Here is a 14974-nt window from a genome sequence, read left to right on the forward strand (position 1 = left end):
CTGTTGATAGGATAGTCTCGGCCGTAGATCAAAACAATCGCACATCAATACAATATACTAGGTTCCTGTCAATTGATATGTAATTATAGGAGGTTTAGTTTGGAGGAGCATCTTTGTAATCGGACGAGGGATGCTCTATGAAAATGGGGATGGATAGCCCGCTCGAACAAGTGAAATAAGGTATGCAGGTATGTGAATTGTGAATAATGAAAAAGCATGACGCCAAAAACCAAATACTTCGAAGCACTCTTAGTATTAAAACCCCTTAATTCATAGGCTACTTGGCTAATGGCCGAGATAATAAGACGAACCTATGCAATGCTGTTAAACCAGCCTCGATTAAGGGAAGGGTAGGCTATGCTTGGTTTGTAATCAAATAAAAAAAATCAGGGCAAACTATACTCTTTTTAATGTTTGTAAATATGAGATTCACCGGTACAAAAGGCACATCTATCTTCCATGGGCACTGTGCATCATGGCTGGTTCGGCTGCACTTCCGCTCTCAAAATCCATGCCATAATCAACTGCGTTACCCTATAAGACCAGCGTTTTTTTTGTGGAACTTCCCATTAGTGCTGCATCAAATTGTCACTTTAGCTCTTGTTTTACCTCAAATATTGTCACCCCTCCCACCTTAGCGTAAGCGAGCTGATTAGAAAGATATATTGCCGAACCTGGCGTTAGGGCTGGAAAATGCCCGTGCGCAGGTTTTTACATGACGAAATTGTCACTTGTGCCTCAGCGTCAGCCGAAAATGGAGCCCTGAGATTGATCAGATCTTCTGGAGTCAGTGATTTTTTTTTTTTTTTAAGAATGTGTTTTCAGAATACCTCTTTAAATTCCTTCTTATAGGCTACTCTAGCATCCATTTTAGGTAGGCCTACCCCATCTGCAGAATTCCTGCCATACTCACTGTATCCATGGAAACTATGATCAGTGCGTGGGAGGAGAGACTTGCCCAGAGTGTGTGGCCTAGCCCTCATCTGGTGTGTGTGTGTGTGTGTGTGTGTGTGTGTGTGTGTGTGTGTGTGTGTGTGTGTGTGTGTGTGTGTGTGTGTGTGTGTGTGTGTGTGTGTGTGTGTGTGTGTGTGTGTGTGTGTGTGTGTGTGTGTGTGTGTGTGTGTGTGTGTGTGTGTGTGTGTGTGTGATGGAACAATGGCAGGAAGACATTTGGTTTGTTTTACTGGCCTCAGTGCTCACATACAACACTAGGTCTGACTGACTGAAGTGTCTGCAGAGAAATCTAAAGGGAAACGAAAACAAAAACAGGATGCTGGACAGAATTCTATCTGTCCAGTTGAAAAGATAGATTATTCTATAGGCCAACTGTACAGTGGCGTTCAGAGTTATTGTAGGCCCATATAGCACAATCTGTTTTGTGTTGTATCTGACCTTCAGATAATGGTACTTTTTAATTAATAAAAGTGTGTTTATGATATATAAAACAGAACATTGTATCATTTTATTATATTCTATGGTACAGTAGTATGCTACCCTCACAACAACAATGACATGGTATTGTAATCAATATTTCAAAATCAAATATCTATTCTATAGCCTATTAATATATGAATATGTTTAAAACGAATTGATATCATATTTCTTTACTTTGAGTTGAGATATGAAATTATCTTGGAGCTGATAGGCTGCGCCACTCTTGAGTATTTCATGATTCTGATTTTAAAAAATGTCATATCCATGGAATGCACAACCACAGCTGAAGAAATGCACGGAGAGGCAATCCTCCAGCAATCCTCAACTCTACAACAAATTGTCAGGGGGGGTTGTTTTTCACCCATACTGTAACTGTAGTGATGACATCGCAAGCAAGGTGAGTAGGATAACGTGGATGGCAGCAGCCTCATACCATCTGTTACATTCTACAGCATCATTTCATTGCTGTCAGATCCTGTCGCTTCTCCATTACTGACATACACTACCCATATTAACCAGAGACCGAGTCGCAGCATCACACAGGAGGTTTGAATGTTTCTTTAAAAGGTAAGAATGATACAGACTAGCCTATTTATTAGCCTATGTCTAATTCCACTTCATTCCAATAGTTTATCAATTCATCATTTCACAGCATGTTTTTAAGCGATGTGCATTCATTTTAGAGTTCAAATGTGTTTTAAATGTTGTTGGGCTTGCTTACATGCATTTTGCAGTTGTGTTTCTGTAATCCTGCGTCTTGTCGTGCAAGGGTTGCAGGTTGCTAGGGTGTTGAGACCTGTTGCTATGGGCGCATCATGCTCAAGTGCCTGTAGTATAGGCTGCTACACACTGCAGCAAACGTATTTGACTGTTACACTGCCATTCCATAATTGCTGCTGTGGCTACTGCTAGCTAGCATGAGGAAAACTGGCATTATTTCAATCTTCTCGATGTATCAGCGTGGATAAGGGTAAAATGTGGAGTATAGTGGCAGATCGCATCCCTGCATTGAGGTATGTTTTCCGACCCATATCACGCACCAGCTCCACGGTGTCTTGATGTAACCGTGACTGTGTTCAGACCCCAGTGCAGCCCAGTGTAAACAAGTGTAGCGGGTAGGGTCGGTTATCTTCTGGCGAATCTGTTGAATCAGCCTTTGTTATAGCCTATGTGCCTATTGTAAGGGTAGCCGGAGGGCTCGGTTTTTAATCCTATTTAACAGAAAACAAGCAATTCGTGAAGGAAAATAAGAGTTCTAAATACATTGGTCACCAGCATCATCTCATCTCTCGTTTCATGATGGGCGTATGGACACATGTAGCCTACATGGAGTTTTTTTTTACACACGTTCAAAACGGGAGCTGGCTCAAATAATGTATGCATATGCAACACACGGATAAAAAGGGATGTCCACTCACTGTTTTGCCGCGCCCAAACTTGATATTTTTAATGAAGCGATCTCAAAGGGAGATAGAGATATCCCAATTCCTGTGATTAGTTTTTAATGTTTCTAGTGTTGTTGATCCGGTCATCTGCTCAGTGGACAGAAGAAGATTCCCTGGTGACACTTTCTCACTCCTCTCTCTCTCTCTCTCTCTGATTGGATTGAAGAGATCAGCTACCTCAAACCCTGATCAGATCAACCTCAGGCCCTTCTGGCCTTTCAGGATCTCTTGCACACCTGGGAATCATGACCTGAATTAGAGTAGGCTACAATCCCATAGGCTACATTATGTTGTCACGCTCACAATTCAAATGACACACTTGGGGGTGCCCAACATCTACTGGGGGTGGCCAAAGTTTTTTAATCAATCTACATTGATATTTCAATTATTACAGGGGAGACCTGATTTGTTATGGGGGTGCCTATGATGTAAGGCTTCCTCTATGAACCCTGGAGACAATATGATATGCTCAACCTGCACTGCAAAAATTCCACATTGTGTGCGAGTGATGATGACCATTGTAATGCAGGGCAGTGGGTCTACTATACCTCTAATTACAGGTAGGCTATGGGTTGTGACAGTGGTGCGGCGTGATCCACTTGGCTCCGTATGGCGTGAAGGGCGGGAAGGTTTACAAGAAGGGCTTTCATTGCTCGTTGTCGTCAACTCGAGCCAGATTATCTGACCGACAGGGAGGGAATGTGGTTGGGTTGGGAGGAACGGCATGGCATAGACAGCAGGTGTTTACAATGGGACAGTGTTACTGTGTTTGATGCTTTGCTGCAGAACGTGTACGTCAGACGTGTGTGGTTGGTTATGTATTGTATTAATGCCAGGACAGGGATTGGGAGAGGATCTGATCACCTCAAGGGAACTGTTTAATACACTACACCCAGGAAACGAAAGATGTGGTGGTTGAAGCTACAGGTCTAGGACGCAGGGAAACTGATCACTGCAGGTGAACCAGTTAAAGCATTACAACCAGGAAATGAGTAGAGCACGTTTTTAAAAAATACCTCTAATGTTTAAAAAAAATAAATGTTTTTTGGGGGGTCCGATACCGATTCCGATTTTTGGGGACAACATTTGCAGATAGCGATATACAGCTCGGAAATTGAAAAAGTGGCATTTTCCCACACTGACTTCTCCTAAACGGCCATCCTAAAGAGCAATTATCCAAGAAATATGCTTAAAATGTTGATTTCTTACATTGTGACAATAAAGACAAATCATGAGAATAGCCAAACGTTTTCATCCTATTTATTGAATATTGGTAATGGTGGAATTCATTATTGGCCGATATTTTGGTAAAAGGCCAATATCAGCCGATAATATTGGTAAAATGACATATCGGTCGGCCTCTAGAAATTAGAACAGAAAGTTAAAGCTACACTGTCTGGGAGGAGAACTGATCAGTCAGGTGAACTGGATAATACACTACACACAGGAAATGATATGTGGTTGGTTGAAGCTATGGATCCGTCCAATGCTGAGCAATTATCTGATAGGCATTATCTGATAGGCATGTTAGGCATTGTGTCTCATGTGAGTAAGGGCCAAAAGGACCGTTTGAAACCAAAATAAACTCATCAAGGCCATTCCTTTTTCAGCTGTGGGAGATGAATGTTTTGTTTGGCATATTCTGGAATTTAGTTTACTGTACCAGTTATGATGTAATATTATGGCCCTAAATGTGTTGGATATGTTTTAAAAGAATACACAGGAATCTCTCTGTCTTGTCCACATCCCTTCCCACATGTATTTCCATGACACATAAAGAACTAACTGCAGCTGGGTGGGTACATAACCTACATCTCTATTACAATACCGTGGGAAGAAGATAATAAATCAATTTGCGCCATGTATAGCAACAACTATAACCTCTTGTCAACATTTGGAATTTGGAAACAGTGAAGGTAAATTCCATTTGACTTGCGTGACAAAGAAATGGAATGTAGATGACTCCGTGTGTTGTCATGCCCACTCAGTCAGTGAATGTAACTTGCCTTTGTTATAGGAATACCAACGGCTATACCTCACTCTGTCATGTTCCTGACCTGTTTTCCCTTGTTTTTGTATTTATTTAGTATGGTCAGGGCGTGAGTTGGGTGGGTTGTCTATGTGTGATTTTCTATGTTGGGATTTTGTGTTCGGCCTGGTATGATTCTCAATCAGAGGCAGCTGTCAATCGTTGTCCCTGATTGAGAATCATACTTAGGCAGCCTGGGTTTCACGTGTGTTTTGTGGGTGTTTGTCTACCGTGTTAGTGTTTTCACCACACGGTACTGTTTCGGTTTTCTGCACTTCGTTTATTGTTTTGTATTTCAGTGTTCAGTTTCGGTTTTAATAAATCATCATGAGCACGAACCACTCTGCATATTGGTCCGATCCTTCTCGCCTCTCCTCGTACGATGAGGAGGACGAAATAGACAATCGTTACACACTCTCTCTGTTTTATCTTTTCCTATATTTCCTTTAGATGTCTTGAACGTTTAATGTATGTGCTTAATACTTTAACGCACTTTTTTTCACACTAACATGCTGACCAATGTTCCCTCTGAAACAGCTTGCAGCTCACCTCGTACTGCCATGCAGAAATATGAGCCTGAGCAGAGAAGCACTAGATTGAACTTCACTCAACATTCTACAGTTAGTTATCACTATCAACGTTTCGCTCTACTGTAGCAGCTGTGATCGAATCAATGCAATAATAGCCACTTTCAATGGAATAACCAAAACAAAACGAACTATGCAATATTTTGTATGCAAAACTAATTATGGAAGAGATTTTCTTGCAGGCAGAGTGCATTGGATTAGGATTCTATTGCATTGTCAGGCACGACTCAGGCCCGTACTCTACACAGACCGGTGCGCCATAACCAATCAGAGCTGCAGTAGGCCTATATGCAAATAGGCCATTTACATATATGGATCTGTGCCATTTACTTTGAACTGGACTATGTATAGGCTACAGTATGAGCGGTTGCGAGTAGTTGCGCGTGTTTTGAGATCAAAGTGAGAGCTGCATGTAGCCATGTGTGCACATTTCGTCATATTCTTTGCTAGTTAGTGAGTTATTACCACCCGCCAACCCCTCTTTTACACTACTGCTACTCTCTGTTCATCATATATGCATAGCCACTTGAACCATATCTACATGTACATACTACCTCAATCAGCCTGACTAACCGGTGTAGGTATGTAGCCTCGCTGCTTTTTATAGCCTCGCTACTGTATATAGCCTGTCTATTTACTGTTGTTTTATTTCTTTACTTAGCTATTGTTCACCTAATACCTTTTTTGCACTATTGGTTAGAGCCTGTAAGTAAGCATTTCACTGTGAGGTCTACACCTGTTGTATTCGTCGCACGTGACAAATACACTTTGATTTGATTATTAGCCAGTTATAGCTCATTTCTAGTCAACAATGGAGGAGGGGTTGCTTCCAACAAGAGCACAAAATGAGAGAGAGAGAGAGAGAGACCTCAATGTCACCAGGGAACATTGGTGCAGAACCAAAGTGTTCTATGTCAGCCCAGATATTTTATTTTCATATTGTCTGGCTTTCCAGCACGGTTCCAGCCACCTGGCGTGGCTTGGCTCGACTCGGTTCAGTTTGGCTCGATTCAGTAGTGTGAAAAGGTCAAGTGTTTACCTCTGAGCCAGAGTGTGCCATGTGGCGCCCCCTCGGCTGAGCGTCATGGTTTCTACAGATTAGCATCATCTACTCGTCGCCATCAGGGCCTGGATGAATACACTGCTGCTTTTAAATCCTTTCAGAGAGAGACAAACAGGTCTCTCCTCCCTCTCTCTCTCTCCCTCGCTCTACATCTCTCTCCTCACTGGCCCTGGCCTGTCACTGACCCTTAGAGGTGAGGTGAGGTGGGGTGTGAGGTTCTTACCAAGCCAGGGGGCCAAGAGAAGATCAGATGGGCAGGGTGCAAAGCTCAACCAGATCTGTCTCCCTCGCTCAGATCACTGTCACATGCCAAGGTCACCGGGGTCGGGTCACCAAGCAACACAAGGCACTCATCATGTTCTGCTCTTCCATGGCTTAGCCTAGCTATCCATCTGTTGCTTTAAACAAGTTGGAACAAAAGCACCACACCTGACATCTCAGAATTTTCCCCACATCTCCTGACTAGCAATTTAGACCAATAAGAAAAGCAATTGTGAATGCAAACGAGGTGTGATACCAGGTAGGGGCGATGATATATTCAGATTCAGCTAGGGAAGACTGCTCAGAACTATGTAATCAGTCCCAAGTCGGTTGTATAGTGTAAATCTACTTTAAGGCTAAGGATGATTCCCAGGAGAGAAAGGGCTTGGTCTAGGCCTTGCAGGGAGACAATAGGAGGGAAAGGAGTGAGAAGGTGGGATGGAGGAGAAAGAAGAGAAATATGGAGTGAAATGAGGGAGGTATGGATGCCTTGGCCAGGAGGTGAAAGCCTCAGGGTGTCCTCATAATCGGGTGTGATCTGAGCTGGTTATACAATACATTCGGAAAGTATTCAGGCCCCTTGACTTTTTCCACATTTTGTTACGTTACAGGCTTATTCTAAAATGTATTGAATTGTTTGTTCCCCTCATCAATCTACACACAATACCCCATAATGACAAAGCAAAAACAGGTTTTTATATATTTTTGCAAATATATAAAAAAAAATATAACTGAAATATCACATTTATACTTTACTCAGTACTTTGTTGAAGCACTTTTGACAGCTTTGCGTCTTCTTGTGTATGACAAGCTTGGAACACCTACAATTAGGAGAGTTTCTCCCATTCCTTCTCTTCAAAACCTCTCAAGCGCTGTCCGGTTGGAAGGGGAGCGTCGCTGCACAGCTATTTTCAGGTCTCTCCAGAGATGTTCGATCAGGTTCATGTCTGGGGTCTGGCATGGCCACTCAAGGACATTCAGAGATTTGTCCTGAAGACACTCCTGTATTGTCTTGACTGTTTGCTTAGGGTCGTTGTCCAGTTGGAAGGTGAACCTTCGCCCCAGTCTGAGGTCCTGAGCACTCTGAAGGATCTTTCTGTACTTTGCTCCTTTCATCTTTCCCTCAATCCTGACTAGTCTCCCAGTCCCTGGCTCTGAAAAACATCCCCACAGTATGATGCTGCCACCACCATTCTTCACCGTAGGGATGGTGCCAGGTTTCCTCCAGACGTGACGCTTGGCATTCAGGACAAAGAGTTCAATCTCGGATAATTTTTTACAAATTTAACCTTTATTTAACTAGGCAAGTCAGTTAAGAACAAATTCTTATTTACAATGATGGCCTACCGCGGCCAAACCTGGACGATGCTGGGCCAATTGTGCGCCGCCCTATGGGACTCCCAATCACGGTGACGCCTCTTGCACTGAGATGCAGTGCCTTAGACCACTGTGCCACTAGGGAGCCCAGGTTTCATCGGACCAGAGAATCTTGTTTCTCATGGTCTGAGTCCTTTAGGTGCCTTTTGGCAAACTTCAAGCGGGCTGTCATGTGCCTTTTACTGAGGAGTGGCTTCCGTCTGGCCACTCTACCATAAAGGCCTGATTGGTGGAGTGCTGCAGAGATGGCTGTCCTTCTGGAAGATTCTTCCATCTCAACAGAGGAACTCTGGAGCTCTGTCAGAGGGACTATTGGGTTCTTGGTCACCTCCCTGACCAAGGCCCTTCTAACCCGATTGCTCAGTTTGACTGGGCGGCCAGCCCTAGGAAGAGTCTTGGTGGTTCCAAACTTCTTCCATTTAAGAATGATGGGGGCCACTGTGTTCCTGGGGACCTTCAATGCTGGAGACATTTTTGGTACCCTTCCTTAGATCTGTGCCTCGACACAATCCTGTCTCGGAGCTCAACGGACAATTCCTTTGACCTCATGACTTGGTTTTGGTCTGACATGCACTGTTAACTGTGGGACCTTATATAAACCATTGTGTTCCTTTCCAAATCATGTCCAGTCAATTGAATTTACCACAGGTGGACTCCAATCAAGTTGTAGAAACATCTCAATAATGATCAATGGAAACAGGATGCACCTGAGCTCAATTTCGAGTCTTATAGCAAAGGGTCTGAATAATTATGTAAATAAGGTATTTCTGTTTTAGATTTCTTATACATTTGCAAACATTTATAAAAAACTGTTTTTGCTTTATCATTATGGGGTATTGTGTGTGTGTGTACATTGATGAGGGAAAAAAACAATTGAATCAATTTTAGAATAACGTAACGTAACAAAATGTGGAAAAAGTGAAGAGGTCTGAATCCTTTACGAAAGCACTGTTGATGGACAAGTGACCGTTTAGGATCCAGGAGGCAGGAGGTTGCTGGGCCAGTTGCCCATGGGCGTTTACCTACACTGTACATGGAACCCAAAAGGGTTCGACCTGGACCAAAAGGGTTCCATCTGCAACCAAAAAGGGCTATTCAAAAGGTTATCCTATGGGGACAGCCGAAGAACCCGTTATGGTTCTTGATAACACCTTTTGTTGCAAAAGTGTATAGCCTAATTCCAACGCAATAGCAACGCAATAGCAACGTTCCACCTCCTACTTACAGCAGAATCATGAGCTGTGACTTTCTTTTCTTGTCTTGAACTCTGGTGGGTGGTGTGCTTGGACTGTGGGTGGTCTAACACATATAAGCCCAGTGGTTGTGTCTTTACCTTTTACTTTTAAATCAATTCAAAAAAGTTTTAAAAAAGAAAAACAACAAAGTCAATACAAAAGTCTATATTATAGTCATTTAGCTGATGCTCTTATCCAGAGCAATGACCTACAATAAATGCTCTCGATGTCGTACATCAGTGAAGGAACTGTCCTGCAGTAACCTTGAAGGCGTTTCACATGAGGAATGCATTCTTCCCATATACCGGTATACATAATCGTGTTTTCTGAGCTGGCCACAACATTACTTTTTGTCACAGTACTTTGCTACAACACATTTCATTAAGATGTCTAGTTCCTTAGAATGTGAGCTAAGAACAAGCTCGTAACTTTCACATGCATGTTCATGACTGTTGTGTCAAAACTGATTCCCATATATTAGCCTATAATACATTGGTTATGATGTCCGAGTATTATTGAGCAAATGGCCTCTTATACACATGTTTGGAGTACTGAGATTTCCCACCAAAAACCAGTGAAATTAATGGGAAGATCATGATGCCCATAAACAATGGAACTCAGTTAGACACCAACCCTTTTGTGGGGAAAGAATGAAAGGTGATGAAAATGGTGACACACTTGGGTGGGCAATAGTGGTCTAGACTTGAGCCTGGGTTCACTTGACCAGGTCTCAGAGCATTTCGTATTATTCTGTACGTAAATCTGAGACACTCATTTATGATTTATGAATGAAATGAAATTCAAATAGTCGAACCGACATTGGTCAATTAGTTATTTAAATAACTGACATTTCGGTTAATCGCTCAGCACTACTTTACGTTAGGATACATTACATTGGCCTACCAATGTAATAGCGGTCGTAGTACATATAGATCACATTTGACCTGTTCAGTATGATATATTATGTTCGACTGCTTTAATATGTATGATATGCTACATTTGACTGCTGTAGTATGATATGCTATGTTAGGTTAGGGGTTAAGGTTAGGGTTAGGGGAAGGGTTAGCTAGCATGCTAAGTAGTTGCAAAGTAGCTAAAATGTTGCTAATTATCTAAAATGCTAAAGTTATACGCCCACCCATACACCCCAGCTAACCATCCTCCTTTCCTCCAAAGAGCCCTCTCGTGGTCTCAGAGCTGTCCTTAGAGCTATGAGACAGGATTGTGTCGAGGCACAGATCTGAGGAAGGGTACCAAAAAATGTCTGCGGCTTTGAAGGTCGCCAAGAACACAGTGGCCTCCATCATTCCTTTTCACACATACCAACAAATGGCTGTGATCATTCTACAGTGGTCCCTGCAGCGTACGCTCAAACCGGTGTGATTAGAATGCTTATTTAGAATGTCCAGTTTCGATTGACGCAACAATCAGCATTAGAGCTGGCCACACTGTTTTTTTCACAGAAACATTTTGCACAAACGCAGTCCTTACAAAGTTATGTCCAGAATGTGACCAGTTTATTTTTGGATGCAATGTTCAGACATTCACAGAAGTTCAGACATAACACAATCATCCAAACCGGAAAATGTACGCTACATTTGTCCTAGCGTTAACTGAGGAAAGATTGATGTAACAAGCGGTCATATTTTTAAAACTCTCGGCTGACATAAACTACAATATGAATTAGCTAATAGCAATTACTATTTATAATTCATCACATCACGGGTGAGCTCACCATTTATCGAAATAATTGAGTAAAACACTTTCTAGAAATCGAAAGTAATCCGACAATTGGTTGTTTGTGCGCGCCGGAATGTTTGTTTTTTCGCATCAACCAAAGATAATAAGAGGAGACAAGATGAGTTTGATCTGTTTATAGTATGCATGTTGAAGGGGGAGTGTCATCTACGATCATCCACTTCCCTTCATTCACTTCCGGGAAGTTTACCTGAAAGATAAGTGAACCATAATTCCTTCACCTCATTTATAACATATTTGGTCTTTTATTTTTATTTTTTTTATTTAACCTTTATTTAACCAGGTAGGCAAGTTGAGAACACGTTCTCATTTACAATTGCGACCTGGCCAAGATAAAGCAAAGCAGTTCGACACATACAACAACACATAGTTACACATGGAGTAAAACAAACATATAGTCAATAATACAGATGAAAAAAAATAAGTCTATATACAATGTGAGCAAGTGAGGTGAGATAAGGGAGGTGAAGGCAAACAAATATATGTATAAATAAATAAAAATATAAAAAGGCTATGGAGGCGAAGTGAGTACAACACAGCAAGTAAAATAAAAACTAAAAAACACTGGAATGGTTGGTTTGCAGTGGAAGAAAGTGCAAAGTAGAGACAGAAATAATGGGGTGCAAAGGAGCAAAATAAATTAATAAATAAATACAGTAGGTAAAGAGGTAGTTGTTTGGGCTAAATTGTAGATGGGTTATGTACAGGTGCAGTAATCTATGAGCTGCTCTGACAGCTGGTGCTTAAAGCTAGTGAGGGAGATAGGTGTTTCCAGTTTCAGAGATTTTTGTAGTTCGTTCCAGTCATTGGCAGCAGAGAACTGGAAGGAGAGGCGTCCAAAGGAAGAATTGGTTTTGGGGGTGACTAGAGAGATATACCTGCTGGAGCGCGTGCTACAGGTAGGTGCTGCTATGGTGACCAGCGAGCTGAGATAAGGGGGGACTTTACCTAGCAGGGTCTTGTAGATGACCTGGAACCAGTGGGTTTGGCGACGAGTATGAAGCGAGGGCCAGCCAACGAGAGTGTACAGGTCGCAGTGGTGGGTAGTATATGGGGCTTTGGTGACAAAACGGATGGCACTGTAATAGACTGCATCCAATTTATTGATTAGGGTTTTGGAGGCTATTTTGTAAATGACATCACCGAAGTCGAGGATTGGTAGGATGGTCAGTTTTACAAGGGTATGTTTGGCAGCATGAGTAAAGGATGCTTTGTTGCGGAATAGGAAGCCAATTCTAGATTTGACTTTGGATTGGAGATGTTTGATGTGGGTCTGGAAGGAGAGTTTACAGTCTAACCAGACACCTAGGTATTTGTAGTTGTCCACATATTCTAAGTCAGAGCCGTCCAAAGTAGTGATGTTGGACAGGCGGGCAGGAGCAGGCAGCGATCGGTTGAAGAGCATGCATTTGGTTTTACTTGTATTTAAGAGCAGTTGGAGGCCACGGAAGGAGAGTTGTATGGCATTGAAGCTCGCCTGGAGGGTTGTTAACACAGTGTCAAGAGAAGGGCCAGAAGTATACAGAATAGTGTCGTCTGCGTAGAGGTGGATCAGAGAATCACCAGCAGCAAGAGCGACATCATTGATGTAAACAGAGAAGAGAGTCGGTCCAAGAATTGAACCCTGTGGCACCCCCATAGAGACTGCCAGAGGCCCGGACAACAGACCCTCCGATTTGACACACTGAACTCGATCAGAGAAGTAGTTGGTGAACCAGGCGAGGCAATCATTAGAGAAACCAAGGCTGTCGAGTCTGCCAATGAGGATGTGGTGATTGACAGAGTCAAAAGCCTTGGCCAGGTCAATGAATACGGCTGCACAGTATTGTTTCCTATCGATGGCGGTTACGATATCGTTTATGACCTTGAGCGTGGCTGAGGTGCACCCATGACCAGCTCTGAAACCAGATTGCATAGCGGAGAAGGTGTGGTGTGATTCGAAATGGTCGGAAATCTGTTTGTTGACTTGGCTTTCGAAGACCTTAGAAAGGCAGGGTAGGATAGATATAGGTCTGTAGCAGTTAGGGTCAAGGGTGTGTCCCCCTTTGAAGAGGGGGATAACCGCAGCTGCTTTCCAATCTTTGGGGATCTCAGACGACACGAAAGAGAGGTTGAAGAGGCTAGTAATAGGGGTGGCAACAATTTCAGCAGATAGTTTTAGAAAGAAAGGGTCCAGATTATCTAGCCCGGCTGATTTGTAAGGGTCCAGATTTTGCAGCTCATTAAGAACATCAGCTGACTGTATTTGGGAGAAAGAGAAATGGGGAAGGCTTGGGCGAGTAGCAGAGGGGAGGGCAGTGCTGTTGTCCGGGGTAGGGGTAGCCAGGTGGAAAGCATGGCCAGCCGTAGAAAAATGCTTATTGAAATTCTCAATTATAGTGGATTTGTCGGTGGTGACAGTGTTTCCTATCTTCAGAGCGGTTGGAAGCTGGGAGGAGGTGTTCTTATTCTCCATGGACTTTACGGTGTCCCAGAACTTTTTTGAATTTGTGTTGCAGGAAGCAAATTTCTGCTTGAAAAAGCTAGCCTTGGCTGTTCTAACTGCCTGTGTATATTGGTTTCTGGCTTCCCTGAAAAGTTGCATATCACGGGGGCTGTTCGATGCTAATGCAGAACGCCATAGGATGTTTTTCTGTTGGTTAAGGGCAGTCAGGTCAGGAGAGAACCAAGGGCTATATCTGTTCCTGGTTCTAAATTTCTTGAATGGGGCATGCTTATTCAAGATGGTGAGGAAGGCATTTAAAAAAAATGACCAGGCATCCTCTACTGACGGGATGAGATCAATATCCTTCCAGGATACCCCGGCCAGGTCGATTAGAAAGGCCTGCTCGCTGAAGTGTTTCAGGGAGCGTTTGACAGTGATGAGTGGAGGTCGTTTGACCGCTGACCCATTACGGATGCAGGCAATGAGGCAGTGATCGCTGAGATCTTGGTTGAAAACAGCAGAGGTGTATTTGGAGGGCAAGTTTGTTAGGATGATATCTATGAGGGTACCCGTGTTTACGGAATTGGGGTGGTACCTGGTAGGTTCATTGATAATTTGTGTGAGATTGAGGGCATCAAGCTTAGATTGTAGGGTGGCTGGGGTGTTGAGCATGTTCAAATTTAGGTCGCCTAGCAGCACGAGCTCTGAAGATAGATGGGGGGCAATCAGTTCACATATAGTGTCCAGAGCACAGCTGGGGGCAGAGGGTGGTCTATAGCAGGCGGCAACGGTGAGAGACTTGTTTTTAGAGAGGTGGATTTTTAAAAGTAGAAGTTCAAATTGTTTGGGAACAGACCTGGATAGTATAACAGAACTCTGCAGGCAGTCTTTGCAGTAGATTGCAACACCGCCCCCTTTGGCCGTTCTATCTTGTCTGAAAATCTTGTAATTGGGGATGAAAATGTCTGAATTTTTGGTGGTCTTTAAAATAAAATGCAAATGAATTACTTAAAAATCATACAATGTGATTTTCTGGATTTTTGTTTTAGATTCCGTCTCTCACAGTTGAAGTGTACCTATGATAAAAATTACAGACCTCTACATGCTTTGTAAGTAGGAAAACCTGCAAAATCGGCAGTGTATCAAATACTTGTTCTCCCCACTGTATATCTGACATGGTACAGGTGTCTTATTTTTTTAAGCCCATAATCATGTGTGAGAGGTGTACTTTTGTTTCAACGTATATTTGTTTAAGACTAAGAAACACTCTGTGTGACCCTGATTTAGCCCCCTGCAGTAAAAGTAACCTACTGTCCATACCAAACACAATTTATCATACTAATTTGAGTGTCCCGGATTT

At 42.8% G+C, this 14974-nt stretch overlaps 1 protein-coding gene across 3 annotated transcripts in view; it reads left to right on the plus strand.

Annotated features, from left to right (window-relative positions):
* Positions 1 to 1725: 1725 nt before the first annotated feature.
* LOC139535394 (rho GTPase-activating protein 40-like) overlaps positions 1726 to 14974 on the plus strand; it is a 45679-nt gene continuing 32430 nt past the window's right edge. Inside the window, exon 1 of one of the 3 annotated variants that reach the window (XM_071334754.1) lies at positions 1726 to 1831. In XM_071334754.1, the coding sequence (XP_071190855.1) occupies positions 1815 to 1831 (17 nt within the window). In that variant the 5' untranslated portion in view covers positions 1726 to 1814. The other 2 variants (XM_071334755.1, XM_071334753.1) reach the window with 2 other exon arrangements.

Source organism: Salvelinus alpinus, chromosome 12, assembly GCF_045679555.1.
Source record: "Salvelinus alpinus chromosome 12, SLU_Salpinus.1, whole genome shotgun sequence".
NCBI lineage: Eukaryota > Metazoa > Chordata > Actinopteri > Salmoniformes > Salmonidae > Salvelinus > Salvelinus alpinus.